The sequence below is a fragment of the Sciurus vulgaris genome, assembly GCF_902686455.1.
Source record: "Sciurus vulgaris genome assembly, chromosome: 8".
NCBI lineage: Eukaryota > Metazoa > Chordata > Mammalia > Rodentia > Sciuridae > Sciurus > Sciurus vulgaris.
Window position 1 is genome coordinate 65,425,016 of NC_136468.1, and position 22,338 is coordinate 65,447,353.

The 22,338-nt window shown below is 35.2% G+C and overlaps 2 protein-coding genes across 3 annotated transcripts in view; one reads left to right on the forward strand and one right to left on the reverse strand.

Moving 5' to 3' along the window:
* The window catches only part of FBXL13 (F-box and leucine rich repeat protein 13), a 250,107-nt gene that overhangs the window by 100,686 nt on the left and 127,083 nt on the right, over positions 1 to 22,338 (reverse strand). The window contains 2 exon segments of the mRNA XM_079150237.1: positions 4,936 to 5,036; positions 8,833 to 8,885. Coding sequence (XP_079006363.1) covers positions 4,936 to 5,036; positions 8,833 to 8,885 — 154 coding nt within the window.
* Positions 1 to 22,338, forward strand: part of LRRC17 (leucine rich repeat containing 17) — a 31,216-nt gene that overhangs the window by 5,112 nt on the left and 3,766 nt on the right. The window contains exons 2-3 of one of the 2 annotated variants that reach the window (XM_079150245.1): positions 11,235 to 12,147; positions 18,547 to 18,702. In XM_079150245.1, coding sequence (XP_079006371.1) covers positions 11,376 to 12,147; positions 18,547 to 18,702 — 928 coding nt within the window. In that variant the 5' untranslated portion in view covers positions 11,235 to 11,375. The remainder of the gene's footprint in view (positions 1 to 11,234; positions 12,148 to 18,546; positions 18,703 to 22,338) is intronic. The other variant, XM_079150246.1, reaches the window with a different exon arrangement.

Below are 22,338 nucleotides of genomic sequence, written 5' to 3' on the forward strand. Positions count from 1 at the left end.
ACAAGTTATGCATAAATACTACATTAAATTTCTTAAGAGAAACAAGTTATCTAAAAGTATGGAGAAAATGTTTTAAGTTAAAAATAATCTGTAATGTGATGTAAACCACTCTCAAATCATCTACTTTGTAAATTCATATTTTCATATGTGGATTTTATAATATATTTTGTCTGTCTGTGTCCATCTTCCTTCCTCCCTCCTTCTCTCTATATATACTATTGTATAGCTATTGTTGCTACTCTATGTAGAAATCTCAATAAAATCTAAAAAGTAGAAATAATTCATATGTACATTAACATATATTTAGGTAGATAAACCGAGATTCATATGCACATAAATATAATTACATTTATAGATTTCAGTGTGGAATGTCTAAAGAAAAGTCCTGAATGAAATTGTAAATCACAGAATTAAAGGACATTAAGGAACTTCTGCAAGGGTCTCGGGATCCTCACAGGCCTCCCGCAGTGATGTTATTGGAGCTGGCCTGCACTAGCTCCAGTTGAATTTTTTTAACATCTCCCAAGTCCACATTAAGTGACATCTTGTTGTGGCTTTAAATTGGCCACAGTGGGACTATTTATACCACAGAAATCCCGCTTCTACCCACCACCCCAGCCAGGTTGTAAATATTTGCCAGAAAACACTGCTGTTTTTAGAATGCACTTGAAGAATTACTGATTATAGAGAAGGTAGATTGCTAACGTAACTACATATATAGAAAAAAATTATCAGAAAGAATATGGCAGCTTTGAAGAATGGGAATAAAATATAAAAATAAAAGGGGATTCTTGCGATAAACCTTGAACAAATTAATAGAAGCATTAAAAAGAGAAATGTCTTTCTTGGCTGAGAAAAAAATTTCAAGTTTTAATGTTCAAAAGGTTTACCATGTTCCAGGAAAAATTAATTAAAAGAACACAATTAAGCTTGGAGAATGTCTTTAATTTCTCACAGAAAAAGAAACTCTTGGAAACATCTTGGGAGAAAAAAATAGGTTACAAAAAAACGAACAAAAGAGCATGCTGGCTTTTAGACTTCTCTTTCACCTGAAACATCCAAGTTTATAAAGCAGCACCTCAGAGTTTTAAAGATAAAGTAAGGGACACGATTGAAGAACCATACACCAGGAGAAGTTGTTGTTCATCCTCTAAGATAACAGTCATTTTAAAGAGATAAATGGCTGAAAAATCTAACAGTCATGCATCTTTCTTAAGAAAGAGTTTTAAAATTTTATCTCCAGTCATCATAGGACGAATCAAAAATAAGAGCTAAAGAATAAGGCAATTGTGGGGGAAGAGGACTTCCAATGAATGAACTAAACTAGTTAGGGTTACATAGTCATTGTAAATATGATTACAATATTAATGTAAACACTAAAAATCAATATGAAAAGGAAAGTTAAATGATTAGCAAAAGTCATGATTAACAGAATGTATAATACCTTTCAAATATCTTTATGTTATAAAACTAGATATAGCTCATGTAGCAAAAGTCAGAAACACTGGGTACAGTACAGTAATAGAAAAATCAAAATAAGGCAGTAAAAATAAGACCTCACACTCCATTTTTACAAGAATATTAATATTATAAACTGTCTTCTTTAAGAGGCAATGAGAGGGAAATTTCTAAAATATTTTAAAAATTTAAAGTTAACTATGAGCTGCATATAAGAGACAAAACTATAACCCAGTAACACAAATTTTTAAAATATAGGAATATATACATTAATTCCACAAAAAGGACAAGTGAAAGGAAGCATAGGTGACTATTTTAATAGCAGATTAAAAAGAATTCATGACAAAGAAACAACCAGGAAAAAGAATATCATTTTATGTGAATAAAAGCTATACTCTGTAATGAAATGTGATACTTATGAGCCTTAATGTATAAAATAATGCAAAAATAGAGAAGTTTGACTATAATAAACCACTAATATATCACTATTCTATGACAAGTCAAGAAGTTAAATATATACCCACATATATATATACATATACACAGAATTTTGCTCTTAAAAAGAAACTGTCTTAGATGACTGGATAAAGAAAATGTGGTACATATATACCATGGAATATTACTCAGCCTTGAAGAATGAAATAATTTCATTTGCAGGCAAATGGATGGAACTAGAGAATATCATGCTAAGTGAAATAAGCCAATAACCAGAGGCCGAATGTTTTCTCTGATAATTGAATGCTGATCCATAGTAGGGAGTGCGTAGGAAAGAATGAAGGAACTTTAGATTGTACAGAGGGAAGTAAGGGGCAGGGGGGGATGGGAAGGATGGTAGATTGAGACAGACATTATTGCCCTATATACATGTTTGAAAACATTTTTTTTAATATTTATAAAAAATAAAAGTGCTTATGTGATTTTAAAAAACTGTCTTGAACATTTATAGATGATTTGTTGAAAATAATTATAAACTAGTTCACCAAGAAATCTCAATAAATTTCAAAAAGTAGAAATAATTCAGTCCACATTTCTTGACTATAGTGCATAATTAAAAACAGAAGCTTAATCAAAGAAATGTCAACCACTTGGAACCAACAGTTCTCTTCTAAATAATTATTGGGTCAAAGAGGAAAGCAAATATAGACTAGTTTGTTTAGAAAATGAAAATAATACTTACCAAAATCTTGTAAGCTTTGCCCAAAGTCTTATTTAGAAATACTTGTATAGCCCTGATTATTTTCTTTTAAAATAAATCCATTAAATCATTTAAATAAAAAGTTTAAAAAGATACCTGCATCTCATACTCAAGTTAAAAAGTGACCATTTGGAAAATATATCAGAAAGACTATCATTCACAATGACAATTTAAAAGACTCCTAGAAATAATTTTCACAAAAAATATCCATGTGAATAAAATAAAATTGTATTGAGAGGCTTGATAATTTTGAAAAAATAGAAATAAACTATGTTCCTGATAGGGAAGTTCAATTTTGTAAAAATATAAATCAGTTCCTGGTTTATGTTTATCAGTTTACTGGTAAACAAAACAGCTAGCTCTCCCAAAATAAAAGCATATAAATGTATGTAAGTTTATTATAAAATTTTGTATCTGACTTATTTTACAAAGGCTGAATAACATACAATTTACAAATAATAATAAAACACACAATACTCTTTATTATCAATTTCATATGCCAATTGAGTTTCACACATACTACTGATTCTTTCACCAAACTCTTACAGCCAGCCCACCAATAGTTGCAATTGAGAATGAACATAGCTCCATATAGATTACATTACATTCATTCACATTAAGGAGTTAGACAAAGATGTCTGTCCATACTTCACTCATTCATCAATGATGTGAGTGATGCCTTTGCTGAATCAGTTAATAATTTTAAAGTATTGAAAGAAGTATGCCCTCAGTTTTTTTGTGCTATTCACAATATTGTTACTACAAACATGACACACTTTTAAATTTAATCTACTTTATTTATTGTTGTTTTCTATCCCTTTCTCAAATCTAAACAATTGGCAAAACAACAAATCAAGGCCTGATTTATAATATTTGCCATTTTCCATGGTGTGGATTACTCCCAACCAGCTCATTGCAAACTACCAACAAGAGGTCACTAAACATGGAGCTGTATGACAGCAAACCACCCCAGAGGATTTTCATCAGAGACACAATGGACATAAAGTAACATGAGATAAAACATTAGAAGGGGATGAGTTTTAAAAATGCATTGTCTGCATAAGAGTTTTAGGTATATAAGGAAGAACCAGATACCACTTGATAGTCAATGAATGATGCTGGATAACTGATTAGTTATTTAAGACTTAAAGTTAAAACTACTCTTGGCTTATGGATCTACAAAAGCAGGCCTTGGGCTACATGGGTCGTAGTATGTTGACCCCTGATTCAAAACATTTGCTTCATTCATCTACTAATAATATAAGTTCCAGATTGATTAATATTTGAGTAAAAAAAACCCAAGTAAATGTATATTAAATGCCTAGAAAAGGGAATAGTGTGTTTAAAGTACTCAGAGAAATTTCAAAGGGAAGTTTCCATAGATTTGACTAAATAAAACATGGTAATTCAATTAACAGGATAAATGGAAAATATGGTGGCACTTTTTTGAGGTTTGCTTATTTGTGGAAAATGGTTAGAGTCAGAAGATAAAAAAAAAAAAAAAAAAAAAAATTACCACCCAGAATTTTCTCTAAGCTTTTCCAAATGTCTCACTGCTATTTTTCATAGGATCTCAAAAAGTTACATCCTCTAAAATAGTTTATTCATTCACAGTAGTTTAAGAAATGTTTTCTCAAAGTCAAATTTAAATGTCTCCCAATGATTGTATACTCTTCCTAATTTTTCTTTCCATAATGCAAATAAAAAATAATTGAATGACATAAATTTGTAGTAAGTTTGAATATTCTGACAACTCTTGTGTTATTCTGTCTCTTCTGATCCAAAGAAATGCTGGCTGAGGAGAAACAACATTTCATGCCCAGGGATGTCAATAGTCCACAAACAGTCAAAAACCAAGTGTCAGATTCCCTGGCTGTGGTGGGGGTTTGAAGAGGTAGCCAGAGTGACAATGAACCTGGGAGAGTGGTGCTCAAAGTATAGGGAGGCAGGATGTTAGGGTTGTGTTATAGAGGTCCCAAACACAGACTGGAATTCTGGGGCCAAGGTCCAGCATCCAGAGAGACCGAGAAGAGATAGGCGAGGTCAAATTCAAGCTACTTGGCACATTGCTATAAAAGGGACAAAAACACTGGCCAGGACAGAATACCACTGATCAAATTGCACCTGCCAAGTGAGAAGAGTGCTGGCACCAGCCTGGGGAGAAGTCCTTTATCAGAACAGCAGGGCCACTGCAGTGAGGTATTGGTAAGGGAGCACTGCCTCTGGGGAATGCTAAGATCATCAGGGCCCATGGAGTGTAATACAAACAACACAAACATTACTTTGGCAGGAGTCTCATCGTCTTATTGGTGATAGTTGTGTTAGATAGATTGAGATACAGGACCCCAGGACAGCCCTCGGAAATGTGTCTCATTGATTCATCCTGCATAAAAAACAAAGGGAAGAATCTTATGAAAACCCTAATCGGCTTGGCAATTTCTCCATTATCTATCACTTCTCTTTCTGCCCCAGGAAAAATATATGCAAGACTTAGTCTCTTTGTGTTCTTTGGTATCAGTTTAAATCAAATTAAATAGAAACTAATGGTTTTGCTTGAAGCTTCATTACTCCCTCCTTTTCCTTTTCTTGAGAAAGTCCCAATTCGTCACAAAGACATTTCATTAAAATGTTAAGCCCTGCAAGTTCTACTCTGTGACAAGAAATTTGAACACAAATGTCAAACACACTTGACTTTTCAGGTGCAGAAAAGTGATTAAAAACTGATCCATTTTTAAATGCAATAAAATTATTCTGAAAGATGAAAAGAATAAACACTCTCAACTGGGCTTCATTAAAACTTAGTCAATATTTACACACATATATTTTATATACGTGTGTGTGTGTGTGTGTGTGTGTGTGTGTAGCGAAGTTTCTGTGATTGTGATACTGAGCATGTTAAAATGACTGGACAGAATTTCACCATATTTACAGTAAGTTTGAGATGGCCTAAAGGAAAAATATAGACTAAGCACAAGGTGGGCATGAAATTCAGTGCTGAGAAGGTTGGGGAAAATCTCAACATTTCAAGTAATCTTCCTGCAGAGGGCAGAAATGGGTAAGTGAATGGTGTGACTGTGACATGAAAGAGACAGGAAAAAAGGGATTTTAAGCACTGACCCTAAACTGAAATTTATAAAATCAGATGAATGGCACACAACCATAAAGTATGGCACTGTACTTGAATACACAAAAAAATGTTCAGTGTACCAATCAAACATCAAAATGTTTATGTACTAGTGGAAAGATGTTGGTTAAAATGCAAACAAGATGGGGCAAGAAGAGATTTAAAAAAAAAAGAAAAGCTTGCTTATCCACCTTTAGAAGGACAGGCCCGAGGATGAAAAGGTGAGGATCAGGAGGAGGACAGTATGTGCTTTACGTACTATGATGGAATTTGACTTTCCCTTGAGCTGAGGAGGTAATCCATTCTCTGAATTTTCCTGTCTAGAGGAGCTTGGACATCCAAACAAATTCAAACCACTCCAATTCCCATTAAAAAAGCTCAAAACCCAGACACCAAATGTTTGAACACATAAATGCAAACATGGTGTGAGTGCCTACATTGCAGAATAGCTTATGAATTTATCCACAGTGTACAATACTTAAATCCTTCTGAAAGTAATGTATTTCATAAGACAAGCTTAGAAATCAAAGCTCTGTGTATGAATGTTACCCAACTCCTTAAATGTAAGCCTGTCTTTCAGTCTATGATTCCAAGAGAAAAACAATAGTAAAATGTAGCTGGACAAAATTATCAACCCTTTATAGACTCCAAAATTGGACAAGACTTTGATGTTAATAAATTCAATGCAGAAAGCATTGTGTTCTAACTTTCCTAATAGAAAGCCAAATTCGAAGAATATGATCTTTTGCTCATATGCAGAACTGAAACTCCCAGAAGGCAAGAATTAAGGACTGATTCTTTTTAAAATCCCTCTAACACCTAACTGGATGTCTTTAACATAGTAGGTGTTATCCTCAGAGAGAACAAAGTCATTGGACAAACAATCTCATTATAACCACAGGCAGACATCCGAAGAATATGGTAGCAAAGATTTAAAATCTCTCAACAAAGGAGCCCATGTTTACTTTGTTGGTAGAGGAAAAGTAGAGAAAAAGTAGAATTTTTTTTTTTTCTCTGATGTATGTCTCTCCCTCCATTTCTTGGAGGTACTTTTGAACATGAAGAAGCAGTATATTTATGTTAAAGTATAATCCTCTGAAAAGATACTTAGCTAATTTCATCTAAAGTGGTCCTCTGTAGTCTGATGGACAGAAACTAAACTACTAATATAAATGCTTAATTTGTTTATCATGGTAAGAAGTGGAAGAGTTCTGGGGGTTTTAATGTTTTTATGTACACATTTTTTTTTATTCAAATAATGTTTTCCATCTTTTAAAAAAATATTTTGCTATAAAAATGGGAAGTGGATTTCATGGAGAAAACACTGAGGGAGAATTTTCAAAGCGCTCTTACTTCTAAAAGAGGATATGTATAAACCCAAGTTTAAAAGAGGCTTGGTTCTCATCCTGAATTACGGCCAGTGAGGAGACTCACACGATCAGGCTCTTTATTCTCTTCCCTCCTGTCTCCTCAAAGACTTGCTCCATTGGTTACTTCAGGAGAATTTCCACCAGCTTCTATAAGCCTGTTTTCATTTTCCTGCCCCTATTTTCCTTCTATTACCACCTTAGCCACATCTCCAGAAAGATCAGTTTATGATAAATGCCTCACTTTCTCATTTCTTGTCCACTTTGCTGCAATTATATTTTTGTTCCAATATTACACTGAAACTGCTACAGCAAAAATCACTTTCTAATTCTCAAGTCTAGGAGATGACGCCGAGTCCTTTTCTCAATGGCTCACTTTGGCCTTTTTTCTGATACTCTTTGTTCTTGTGCATCTTGTGATACACTTTCATTTTCAACCTACTTCTCTTATTATTCCTTCTTATTATCTTCTGCCTGCACCTAAAAGTCAGCATTCCCCAGGGCTCAACCCTAAGTCCTTTCTCTTCTCATATCTTCTCTTTAGGTTGATCTTACTCTTGTAATGTTAATTAAGATTTATACTTACACGTCAACCAGAGATGGAATCTCAAGTTTTGACCAATGGTGATCATTACCTACTAGGTATCTCCATATAGTAGCATTCATTAAACATCACTGAATACTTAGTAGAAATCAAAGTCAGTGCTGTGTTGCTTATGACTATCACAAGTATAAGGCACTTCCCTTGCCCTTTGGGTCTCTTAGGCTAGGGAAGGAGGCAGAAATACTACGGTTAGGACTACTTATTTCAGGAACCCAGAGGAGCAGCAGTGAACTCTGCCTCAGGAGCCAGTAGTATCTTGTTAGAGGAGTGATGTGTAAAATAAGCTTTAAAGCCTGTCAAGGAGAAAAGTGCCACTTGAAGACAAAGGCAAAGGGCATTCCAAGCAAAGAACACAGTTAGCAAATGAGAAACTGCAAAGAGCAACTTGGTGCATTTTAGCAAGGAAAACTCAAACAGAGGCTTGGGTTTTGAATCTTAATATGAATCTTAATATGTCCACTGAATCTTAATATGTCCATGGGACTGAAGCAAGATAGGCTGGAAAGGGAGGCAGAGGCAAGACCATACAGGATCTCTAAGGTTTGGTATTGTTAAAGAACTCCAGTGGTGTAAATAATAGGAGTGTGCGGCTGATGGAAGATGTGAGTGAAGTGATCAGATCTGCCTTTTAGAAGAGTATTGTGCGCTCACAGCATGGAAGACAAATTGGGAGCAGAGGAAGAGACAGGGGACAGGGATATACAAGTTCTTTTCCATCTTCTTTGGTACAACTATTGATATGACTGTTGATAGCCACGAAAACCACTATGATGAGTCTATCATCTCTGTTGGGGCCCAGCTTCTTTTTCCTGTCTCATACCCATATGCATGAAACACAGTTCATTTTTATGTAATCATTAAAGAGTTTCCACTTGCCAGAGGCTCCAACATTGGGCATCCATCTGCAAGATTAGTAATAGCCTTGTACAGATGGAGTAAAATTTCTTGCCAATGTTTAATGGAGTTTGCTTTTTTCCACTTCAACCCTAAACACACACACAGGCATGCACTCTGCATATTGGCTCTCCAATGTAACAAGGCACAATCTATATAAACAACAGTAAAATAAGCTGCTCATACTCACAGTGAGTGTTGAACAGTCAGAGACATTCAACTCTTGCAAGTTTCTACAGTGGCCTAAATCAAACAAGTTACACATTACTAAACAACATATTACAAATGTTTAAGTTTTTAAACATTTAAATAAAAGTCAACATTTCAAATGGAACTTTTGAAGTTTTTCCATCCTTCATTCAATGTGATGTATTCATTAGAAAACGAACAGAAACCTTGGAAGTCATGAGTGTCTTTTTTCCCAGAAAAATGACTTTTTGGCTTTAAATACAAAATATATACACATATTTATTACTGTTCGAGGCTTACCAGAGGAAGGGGAAAAGAAAAAAATACTTAGGGAAAAACACTAAATACTTAAAAAGCTTTTAGTTTGGAACACTTGAAGGAAACATATTTGCTTTTTGTGCATGGTTTTTTTATTTTTATTTTTTAACATGAAAAGTTTCAAACACATAACAATTGAAATAGTTGTATAATGAATACTTATAACCCCATTATGTAAATTATAATTTATATCATACTGAATTTGTTTTATTATATACACCCATCCATCTCTCAATACACCCCTCATTCCATCTTTTTTTTTTTTTTTTTTTTTTTTTCCGGTGCTGGGGATTGAACCCAGGGCCTTATACTTGCAAGGCAAGCACTCTACCAACTGAGCTATATCCCTAGCCCTCCATCTTATTTTTGTGTACATTTCAAAGAAAGTTACAGACATGAGCACACTTCCCTCCAAACACTTCAACATGCATAATAATAAGCAAAACATTTGTTGTGTTTTGATTTAGATTTAGTGTTTTGTTTAGATTTACATACAATTTACAATGAATTGTAGACAAAGAATTGGAGGGTTAGAAAGACTAAATGCCTGATTAGATTATCTCTAGGACCAGAGGCCACTGCACAACTTATAGTCTCTTAGGGAAGACAAGACATGAGCATTCAATTAATCCCCATATAATGTATGATTACAATGCACCAATAAAAAATAAAATCAATCTATGGGCTGGGGCTGGAGCTCAGAGGTAGAGTGATTCCCCAGCACTGGGGAAAAAAAAAAAGATGTAAATATAGGCAAACAAAAAGACATATGCACAAATAGCTAGACAGCAAAGCATAACACAATTAGTGCCTTGAAAGCAGCGAGGGAGGATACACAGACCAGTGAATGGGGAAAATGCTTGAGAAGAAGGAAGGCGTTCTAGGTGGAGGAGACCCCAAGAAGTGGGAAAACCCCAGGCAAGAGGTGGTACTAACTTCAAAATGCTACAATGAACAGAAAGCACATCTGTCACTCATAACCACATAGCCCCATGCTAATAACAGACATGTTATTAGTTATAAGTCCATTTGAACATTTCTTCCTTTACCAAGAGTGAACTATATCCTAAGTGATAAATGCCAATCAGAATCATTTTCAGAATTGTTTTAAGAAATAAAAAGAATGCTTAAAAATGTGCAGATCATGGAAGTCCCCAGTAAAACTTAAGAAAAAAATTGATTCCCCAAACAACATGGTAGTTTATGAGATAAATGTTCTTATACAATAGTTTTGTAAAAGTAATTCATATTTTCAACACATATTAATCAAAGAAATACAGCAGTGAGCAGAATAGACAGCCTAGCTGTTAGGGAGTTTATTTTCTAGTTAAGGAAGACAGTGAAGAAAATAAATCAAATAGCTACAGTGACCGATGCTGATGAATGCTATGGAGAAAAACAAAACAAGAAAATTGATTTGGGAGTGCCTGACAAGGAGGAGGGGTACAAGCCTAAATAGGGCTGAAAGAGAAGGCTTCAGTTAACAGGTGACATTTGAACCCAGACAAGCAGGAGATGACAAGAACAAAGCCATTTACTCTGCGCATTTCTGGAGACCACAGTCAACATGACTAGGAATTGGAAGATAGTAAAGGAAAGAAACACAGTTGTTAGAGCCTTACTCTTCTTTGCACATCTCAAGGATATGAGGAGAATTCCTTTAATTTCCTAAATGCAATGTGATGATGAACTACAGGTTTCACTATTCATCATGCTGAGTCCTAACATTTGTGGAGGACTTCCCCTGGGCTGGTATTTTACATGCATGAGCCCATTTCATCCTCCCAACACATTAAGGAGGGATCCTTGGTCCCATTTTATGAATGCTGAAGATGAGGTTAAATAACTAGCCCAGTATCACACAATCAAGCAGGTAAGAGTCTTGATCCAAATTGAGGGCCCAAACATTTGAACACTAAGCAAGGCAAGAAAGAGGATGAGGAGCCTTCTATACCATTGATCTGCAAACACCTTTTTAAACTGGAAGAAGCCCTTTGCTTTACAGATTGCTATTTTGGTCACACACAGTATTTGCAATAATTTGTAACTTTTAATTTTTTTTTTTTTTTTTTTTTTCTATTCCAGTCTAGGAACTCCACATAGTCCAGCTGGGTCTTATTGTTCCTGAACTGCATTGAGTTAAGATTACCCAAACTTGTATTTCAAAGGAATACTTTCTTTGTTTCATCTGTCACACCAAAGAATTGGGGCCAGCTGGATGTCAGGATGCGCGTGGTTACTATTGTAATATTGCTCTGCTTTTGCAAAGCTGCTGAGTTGCGCAAGGGAAGCCCTGGCAGCGTAAGAAGCCGAACAAATCATGGCCGGGCAGGTGGGGGCCGAAGAGGCTCCAACCCAGTCAAGCGCTATGCACCAGGCCTCCCCTGTGAGGTGTACACATACCTCTATGAGAAATATTTAGACTGTCAAGAAAGAAAATTAGTTTATGTTCTACCTGCCTGGCCTCAAGATTTGCTGCACATGCTTTTAGCAAGAAACAAGATCCGCATATTGAAAAATAACATGTTTTCCAAATTTAAAAACCTGAAAAGCTTGGATCTACAACAGAATGAGATCTCCAAAATTGAGAGTGAAGCCTTCTTTGGCTTAAACAAACTTACCACCCTTTTACTGCAGCACAACCAGATCAAAGTCTTGACAGAGGAGGTGTTCATATATACGCCTCTCCTGAGCTACCTGCGACTTTATGACAACCCTTGGCACTGTACTTGTGAGTTAGAAACACTCATTTCAATGTTGCAGATTCCAAGGAACAGAAATTTGGGAAACTATGCCAAGTGCGCAAGCCCCCACAAACTAAAAAATAAAAAACTGCTGCAGCTAAAATCTGAACAGTTATGTAATGCAGAAGAAAAGGAGCAGTTGGACCCCAAACCCCAAGTGTCAGGGAGACCCCCAGTCATCAGGCCTGAGGCAGATTCAACTCTGTGCTACAATTATGTGTTTCCCATACAAACACTGGATTGTAAAAGGAAAGGTATGTTTCCTACTTTTTCATTTTTGTGGCCTGTTAGATATGTTCTTTGAGTCTTAAAACCCTCCTTACACCCCATTATACCTTCAAATTTCTGTTGCTTCCACCAGAATTTTTTTCCCAATGACAACAAAATCTATTTCAAGATTTTCTGGGGTCAAACTCAAGGTAATTGGCAATCACGGGACAGGAAAGGAGACACGAAGTATCTCCTACAAGGGCAGCAATTTGGATCCTACCCATTTGCTCATCACAAGTTGTGGCTATAAGGAATTCCTTTTATCTTAAATTCAATTTAACTTATGTAGGTAAAAATCAATGGGTATGAAAACAGGTACAAATGCCATCTACATCTATGTGACCTGATTTTCATCAATTGAAGGTAAAACATGGTGTGCCTCTGTGGATGGAAAACCCCAAGGAATAAACATCTGCAGAACAAGACAGGACAGCACTCTGTGACAGAAGCCAAGTACTATCGTGTTAGTGCTTCTGTATTTCATGCCATTTAGTCACAAGGTTTTAATAAATACTTGCTAGTGTCCTATATCTTGATGGTCCCCATGTTATTCAGAAAAAGACCAAAAAGAATATTTAAAGAACCAAATCTAAATTATTTAATCTAAGAACAGTGAGACTAAGGAAATCTTTCTGGAATATTACCTACTCTCTGCAAATCATTACTGGGTTTTCCATCCCACACAATCCTGTGCTCGTGCTGTATAGGATTTGAACATACAGGATAAAGTCCTCAACTAAGAAATAGATGGGAGATCTTACTAAAGTTCTTGGCATGTCAGTGATGATGGGTATCATCAAAGTGTGGATCAGAAACTGTTAATCTACTGCATAATAACACCATTATGACAATGTTTATATGGGTCATTTCTGGCATGGCCTAATAATTTATTAGTAATAATAATTACTATTTAAAGTAGTATATCACAGGATTAGAGTCATATAGAGTATGGTATCATTTCTTCCATCTATTTTGGGAGGATTTGCTTTGTTTTGTTTGTTTGAGGGCAAGAGAAAGGTAAAGTTAAAAGGGCCCTAGAGGCCCCTCTCAAGAGAAAACAAGGCAGGAATTTGTTAATGGTGACAAATCAGGCAACGTGAGTCAGGAGTACATTTGTTCATTTCTCAGCAAAGTTGTGCTTAAGCTTTGCCACTCACTCCCTGGCTCTGAAGGTGGCACCTGGATAGAGCACACCACAGCCATGTGGCACAGAAGATTTGTCTACAAGTGGCTTGTGATTTGCATGCAATTTGATGCCAAAGAGGAGCAGTTACGGCCTCATAACCTGGGAATGCTATGCTGAGTTCCTCTGAATTTGAGAGAAAATGCTAACTGAAAACCTACTATGCTCCAGCCATCCAACCCCAGTTTTCAGGATGGTAGTAGAGTGCATAAATATAGGTGAGGAAAATGAGGTTCATGGAGGTCCAGTCAGTAGGTCAAGGCCTCACAGGTAAGCAGCAAAGCAGTATTTGAACCTTGGTCTGAGTCCCAGTGAGCGTCCTATTTCACCATGCTATCTTCCAGAACTTATCTGACCATGTTCAAAACAAGTATTGCCTCAACAAGAAGCAACAGAAAATTCCAAAATACTTGGTATATGTAGTTTCTCTGTAGCAATATTGGGTAGAATTTCCCTGGTATTACTATGGTGAATAATTAAGGCTTCATGCTAAAGAATGTATTTTTACTAGAATATCCTGTGGGAAGCTTAGAATTATACATTTTTTAAAAAAATACAAAGCAACTATCCTAAAGTTGTCCTAGAATACTTTATATGAAGTTCTACACTCCAGCTTAAGTGAATTTGTCCTTCCTGCCCCAGGTATCAAAGAGAAAAGTAGGATTAAGTTCATTAAATATCTGAGAAAAATACCATCTACACAAAATTTTAAACTTCCACAGCTAGACTATGCTGTGCTCTATGAAGAGATAACCTAGTTTTCTTTTTTTACTGTCTTTTTATTCTTGCCTCTTTAGATTCTGTATATGTAGATGATTTTGTTCTGTTTCTTTTTCTTTTTTCCATAATTTTTTTCTTTTTCTCTTGGCAAATATACATTTTTATGATGTTCTAGTCTCAACTTATTGCTGTTTAAACACAACCTTCCAGGCATGCCCCATAAATTCACCCCCTGCTTCAAAAATACACATATTATTTAGTGGAACACAAAATGAAGTTTCATGACATACAAACTTGAATTATCCAATAGCAGATCATACATTAATGGACAACTCAAGTTCCCCTAAATGTCAGTGACTATGTATTCAATTCAGAGTCTATACTTTACTTTTTAAAATACACTTTTAATCTCAATTGACAGTAATTATATATACTTATGGGACACGATGTGACATTTTAATACATGCATATGATGTATAATGATCAGATTAGGGTAACCAGCACATCCATCACCTCAGATATTTACCATTTGTGTTGGAAGCATTCAAAATCCTCTTTACTAGCTATTTCAAAATAAACAACTAATGTTGCCAACCATAGTTATTCTACTGTGCTACGCAACATTAGAAGTTATTCCTCCCCCCATCTGCACCCCTGTGATGGTTAACCATCCACTCTCCATCCCCCTCCCACACCCTTCCCAGGCAGAGTCTATACTTCTAGATCATAAAATGAAGAGTAGTTTTGCCTTTTTAGCAATATAGATGGCTTTACCATTGTTTATATAAATCTATTGATCCACCTGATCATTTATTTTTCATTTTTTATTACACTGTTGATTCCTGTGTAAAGGCAGAGGGCTTGTCTATTATACTTCCTTTAGTTGTGCCTGGCATAGGGACGTGTACTTTAGATTGGAAACAATAATTCAACTGTTTTCCTTTGCTCTTTCAAAAAAAGCAAAGAAGCCTTTAAAAGTAAAAATACATATAAGTTAAAAATCATAGCTAGAATACAAGCACGATAACTTGAATTTAATCTGATCTAATTTTCCTTATTCCATTTTATAAATGGGTAATGAATGTTAACTATGAAAAATAAATGCTCAGCAATGTGCATCTCTAGCTCCCTGCTGAAAAGTAGCAATACTTTTGATTATTATGCTTCACATTTTAGACACTATACAGAATCTAAAGAGGCATAAAGCCTGTTATCAAGAGAAGAACTAGCAGTAATATTAGTGACTAACAGTTAGTACCTAAATGTTCCCTGGCAGTGAGACAGAGGTTTATATGCATTGTCATTTACTCCTCACAACCATAAAAGAAGTACTATTACCTTCATTTTATAAGTGATGCATATCTCTATACCTTCTCTGAGGTATAGAGAAGTTAAGCTGCCCTCACAGGCTGTCAGTAACTCAGTTTTCAAGTCATTGGTCACGAAGTAATGCCATCTCTCCCTTCAAGATCTGGCTGTATCTATTACACAAAAAGAATTATTAATGTCTCCTGTATAATTCCTCCCAGTATTGAAGCTTCCTTTTAAACTCTGTAGAAAAATACACATAAGTGCTTACAGAGAACCTGCAATACAGACCCCTCTAATGGGAGTTGAGCCTTTCCTAACTGACTTAACAATGAGTCAGATGGCATGTGTAGGGTCCCTAATGTGTGCCAATTCAACCACACAGACCTCAAAGATTACTATTTTTGCCTTAAATATCTGAGATCAAGAAAAAAAATAATAGTTTCTTCACTGAGAGAGAGGCACTTTGCCAACAAAACTTAGTCTTTCAAAAGGAATAAAATGTGGGATTAGTTGAAAAGTACATTTATGCCATATTGAGGTAAATGGATTTGCTAAGAACACATGAAAATCAGGGTTCTTAAACTGTTTTTAACTTCAGATTTATAAGGACAATTTATCATTTTCACTTCTGAGGTCAGGCGGGGGCAAATTATGTAGGTAAATTGCCCCCAGCTGCCTCTGAAGTTAAGGACACAATTTTTTACCTGGATTGAACTGTTAAGAATTTTTAAATTTGCAATAAACAGGGTCATTCATCTCATTAACTCCTACTACCAAGCCTTCAAATTAGTTCTGAGGTTGCTGACAACCAAAATAACCTACTAAATGGGGAAGTTACATGGAGAAAAATTCCCAATTCCCTCCTCAAAGTCAGTAAGGTCTGGTTGGAGGAGAAGCAAGACCTATAAAGAGTGATAATCAAGCAAACATGGCATTGTCGAGGCATACAGGAAGAATTTGGGTGGCAGTAAACATGAAATCTGGATACCATGTGATGCCTGATCTAAAATGGGGATACTGATGAAATTTGACTTCTGGCCTGAGGAAATATTTATTTATGCATTCTTTATTGAAGACAAACATACTTTCATCAAGATTTATAATTCTTATTCAAGTTCTCAGTAAAGAATTATTTTTACTCATCAATTCAAGAAGTAAGATTTTCCTTCTTTTTCAAAGCAATACTAGTAAAGGCATTGGTTTACATTTCCTGGTACTACTTGTGGATCCTATTTTTATCCAGGATTGCTGCTGACAACTCCAAAATTGGTTTTGTAATTCATATTCTTTTTCCAACATCCACAGGTCACCACTTTGCTCAAGCTGGGTTCCAGAGTGTTCTCTGGAACATTTTTTTCTACCCATTTATTTGTGGCTAACCCACTTTAGTTTGTCCCTCAGAGGCTGTGTGTCATCCACCCTCATGTCCGGCCTAGTAGATATGAACTTGGCAAGCAAGTTCTGCTAAACCGGCTGATTTCTAGAACCTAGAAAGGGGCTGACTCTGGTGGTAAAGATGCCTTACAATTCTCAATGGCTTTATAGGGCTTCAGTGAGGATTCATCCTGACTTTCATTTATTTTGAGATGGGAAGCCATTGGAGGATTCTGACATCTAGAAAAGTGACATGATCTGCCAGGATCACACAGGTTTAGGACATCATTGGAATAATCCAGATAAGAAGTGATGGTGGTTTGGATTAATTTGGTAACAATGGAGGAAGAGAGAAGAGGTGGGATTCTGGGTATTTTGAAGTAAAACTGCTCTGCTTTTTCAAGTCTCTATTACAAGACACTATGGCCATTCCCAATAATTATCCCAAATTCTAAATATCAAAAAATCATCTCTTCTGTTTTTTCCTTAAGACTTCAATTGTCTGTGGTTTTCAAATATTACTAAGATTTCTTAGTAATATTGCTGGCTACTGGTCACCTTTAATTCCTTACTACATGGGCTTCTCTAACATGGCAGCTCACTTCATTGAAGCCAGTAAAAGAGAGATCCACTAGCAGGATGAAAGTCACATTCTCTTGTAACCCAATCACAGAAGGAATATTCCACCAAGTTGGCTACATTCTCTTGATTAGAAGCAAGTCACTAGGTTCATGCGTACTCAAAAAAAAAGGTTCACCTGCAGGGGAGTGGATATCAGTAGTAGGGATCATTGACTGCCATTATAAAAGTTATCTACCTACACACCACTTATCTATTTATTCTGGCATTGTCCTAAGTCTCCCTCATGAAGCTTCCTTGGAGGCAGGGAAGGTAGGGGAGCAAAAACAAGGGGGAAAAAAATCAGTAAAATGTATACCATGTCTGATGTTGATAACTACCACTGAGAAAAGCAAGACATTTAAATTAGGACTTGTTTTAAATAACTTTTATTATAGCACACTGTTATAATTATTCTATTTTATTATTGGATATTATAGTTAACCTCTTACTGTGCCTACTTTATAAATAAAACTTTATCACAGGTCTATATGTATAGGAAAAAACCTGGTATATCTGGAGTTTCATCCTATCTGTGGTTTTAGACATCCAGTGGGGGTCTTGGAATGTGTCTCCTGAGGATAAAGGGGGAATGCTGCTGCTTAAGATCATGGAAGTCATGGGCTTTTTATTTTTTAGAGTGAAGTGAATTGAGCTTATTTGTGGGCAGAGGAGATCTAAAAAGATGGATAAAATGAAGATGCAAATTAAAAACCAATAATTTATAGAAAACTCAGGAGTCGAAAGAGAGTGGGAGGGGGCAGCCTTATAGCAGTTTGATTTATAAGTTTTATTTTGATTCTTTTTTCAAAAACTTTCCCTGGCAACTACTGGGTAGCCAGAACTAAGTCCTATCTTACCCCTTGGCTACCTACAATGCACTGCCTGCTGGTCCTCCTCTTGTTTTCTTGCCACTGCAGCTAGGGAATTTCTCTGATCAGCTCAATAAGGGCTGACAGCCCTTCCTGTAGATTTGATGCACTTGATTCACTGAGCGTTGACAGAATTTAGCAGATGTTAAGACTTGTTCATACCAGTCTTCTCTGGCTTTAGATATCCCTCAGCTCTCTTTAAGAGCTGATTCTTCAACCATATGGGTGTAGCAGTGAAGAGAGAACTGGAGCAAGAAAAGCACCAAAACTAAACACAATAACCTAAATACTATTAATTTTTCCAGAGTTGAAGAAAGTTCCAAACAATATCCCTCCAGATATTGTTAAACTTGACTTGTCGTACAATAAAATCAACCAACTTCGGCCCAAGGAATTTGAAGATGTTCATGAGCTTAAGAAATTAAACCTCAGCAGCAACAGCATTGAATTCATAGATCCTGGTAAGTTTCATGGAATATCAGCCCCTTAAACAGAGCTGTTCTGTGATTTCTCTCCTATGGCAACATTTATAGTAAATACAGTTAAAAAAATAAACACTAGGGCTGGAGTTGTAGTTCAGTGGTACAGCACTTGCCTAGTATGTGTGAGGCACTGTGTTTGATTCCCAGCCCCACATTATAAGTAAGTAAAATAAAGGTCCATTGACAACTAAAAAATATTTTTAAATAAATAAATAAACATTATAAAAAACTAAACTAAATAATTAAAAAGTATGAATTTTAATTAAGCATGACATTTAAATTAGGACTTGTTTGGCACTGAGAGAAATATTTGCAAAAAGTGGCTTTGTGAAGTATGTATTACATTCACCCCTTATTGTAAAGGGTTCTTGGATACCAAAATCAACAGATGCTCAAATACCTTATATAAAATGGCATAGTATTTGTATATAATCTATGTATACTCTCCCTATAAGTCATCTCTAGATTACTTTTATGATACAATGCAAATGCCATGTAAATAGTGATTAGACTGCATTGTTTAAGGAACAATGACAAAAAAAAAATCTGTTCAATTCAGCACATGTTCAATACACAGTTTTTCCAAATATTTTTGAAAATATTATTTTCAAATATTTTAAAAATATTTTTGATCTGTGATAACTTGTATCTGCAAATAAAGAACCCACAGCTGCAGAACACTGACTATAATATTCATTTAGCCCAAATAGTTAAAATGTTTTATAGAATAGATTTAAAAAAAAAAAAATAGAAAGTATGGCAAGTGGTCAATGAAATACTGAACACATAACAATTTTTAAACTGAAATTCAAATTTGGCATTTCCTTTGCCAACTTGTTTAGAGTAAATTTGAAACTAACTGCTAACTACAACCTCACAAATTAAAATAAAATATGCTCAAACCAGAGCAAAACATGATATTTCTAATCCTAAACCAGGATCAGTTCTCTTTCAACTTCAAATCTCTTCTCTATTTGCTAAGAAAAACCTCTGGCAAAAAAAAAAAAAAAAAAAAAAAAAGAACTTAAAACACAAAAGATGTGGAAAGAACTGAGAATTACTGAAACATTGGCAAAGTGTACAACAGACATGATATATATGCCTTTCTGATGCTACTTAAATTTGAAAAGTCCTAACTATAAAAAAAACTAATATTATTAATAATGAAATATAATGTTATAAATACTTTGAATACAATTATTTCTCTGACTTTTCTTAGTGGTAATCTAATACCATTAATAAAACATTAGAATTTTAACATGATAGAAGTGAAAATTAAGAATTAATATTCTGGTGATGCAAAGGCATATTTTAGGATTAACATCTTTTTAAAATATTAGAATATTGTAATTTTTAAAATTTCTTAAGGGGACAGCATTGTGCTACACTTACACATTCACCTGTGTATATACTGCAAACTTGAGATTATCTTTGGCAAGACCAAAAGCAATTTTCATTTCACATTAAATAAGAGCACTACAGAGACACTCTTGTCCCACATGAGGTGATCATTTTCCCTGTGAGCAGGTCAATAACCAGTAGTTAATCTCTACAAAGCCAGGCCACAGAATGAAAAATCTGAAGGTGGAGATGCTTTCTTGCCCAAGGAAAACAAAGACCGACAGGACAAGTATGCCATGGCAAAGGTCCCTGGGTCAAGTGTCTAATTTCTTTCTGATGCTGTCTCTACAGCAATAGCTTATCAACTATCAGAAGTATAGGTGCAAGAACCGGGGATGTGGTTCAGAGGCAGAGTGCTTGGACAGCATGCAGAAGGCCCTGGGTTTGATCTCCAGCACTGGAAAAAGATTGAAGGGGTGGGTGGAAGTCAGGAAAGAAAGAAAAGAAGTATGGATCCAAACAAGTTTTAGATCTCTCTGAAAAAATAACTGAAATGTTATTTATTATGTGGCCCAAGTTAAACATACTAGCAATGAATAATAATGCAATAAGTTACAATTACAGGAAACTATGGTATATAAAGAACACAAGTGAAAAATGAAAGGAGACAATACAGAGACAGATAATAGTTGGACAATGGATTTATTTTACTTCCATTCATATTTTTCCCTCATCATTTATGAAATTCACATAATTTCAAGAATTTCTTTCCCATCCTTGGGATCCTTTTAATTTTTACCCTATGCATTTTCCTTGCTGACATTTGACCTAATCCCTGTTTATCAGCAGTGGTACTCATTTTTTAGTTAATTCATTCAATTCAATCCAAGGAAAGTATTTCCTACACTAATAAATATGTATTGAGCACCTGCCAAATGCCAACCACATTTTTTTTTTTTTGGTATGACCTCTAGAACAAAAAAGTATCTCAGCACTTAAATAAGGCAAAATAACCAAAAGGAGTTTTCAGATAAAAGACCTACTGTGTTTTAGGATCTTTGAAATGAAACTCTGCCAAAGTAGACTTACTTTAATGATTTATACTGGCAAGTATGCAAATGCAATGAGAGTTTCCAGGATTTAAAAGGCATGAAATGCCAGGAGTTATTGTGGAAAAGGGAAAGAAGTCACCTTAATGGGGGTTTTACCTCCTTTAAGAAACATGAAAACTAGCTTTCCGAAGTGTCTAGATATATATGGTTTAAGTAACAACTACAGCACTTTTAAAATAAAATCTAAGAATGTTTATACATGCTTTGGGGCTGAATCAGTTTAAGGAAAGACAATTTGTGAAATCATGGACCTACAGAATTTTAGCAAATAGAAAAAAAATATGCAATGTCTTTAGAACTACAATCACAAGAACTGAACTTTTGTCTCCCTCTCCCACCCAGACCCTCAGGCCATGGCTTTGTATTAAAAGAGAAAGTATTCTTTTCAGGGGGAATTTTGGGTTTTGTCTGAGAACAGATGATATGAAAATAGTTAATGGTACTGGTATGACAGCATATTTTCCAAATACAAAATGAGGATACTATGCTCCAACAAGTATCCTTAAACGGTTTTTTAAAACAGTAATGAGAAAATCACTGAAATAGAAACAAAATATTTGAAATCAGGATAGACCTATAAATTCTGGGAAATCTGTTTAGTTCATATCAACTAAAACTGGAGTAAGTTAGGGCATTTCTTTGTTCTGGGAGAAAAAAAAAACTTTTGTTGTTTTATTTTGTTGTGTTTGATATTTGCTCACCCTCCAGCAAAATTAAATACATATGGATCCAAAACTGACGGCTTCCATAGCTTGCCAAACACAGCCAGATGTTCTCATAACATTGGTAGAAATTGTTTTTGGACTCTACAGAATTAGAATCTTTCCCCCCACCAAAACTGGGGAAAGATTGTTTTCTAGGCATTTTTAGAACTTACTGATATGATATCCCAGGAAGCTATCAAGTCATCACCAGTCATACTTTTCATTTTTTCTTTACTCAAATATTACATTTGAAATATTTTCCCCTCTCTCTCTCTCTCTCTCTCTCTCTCTCTCTCTCTCTCTCTCTCGGTGTCATATTTCTATTAAGTGTAAAAAAATGCGTATCAGAACATTTTTGTTTTAAAAGCTAACTTAAAGTTGACTTCTCAAATCAATCACTTACTCTAATCAATCTAATCAAGGGAAAGCTTTGTTTGAATAAAAATATATTTTAGAAA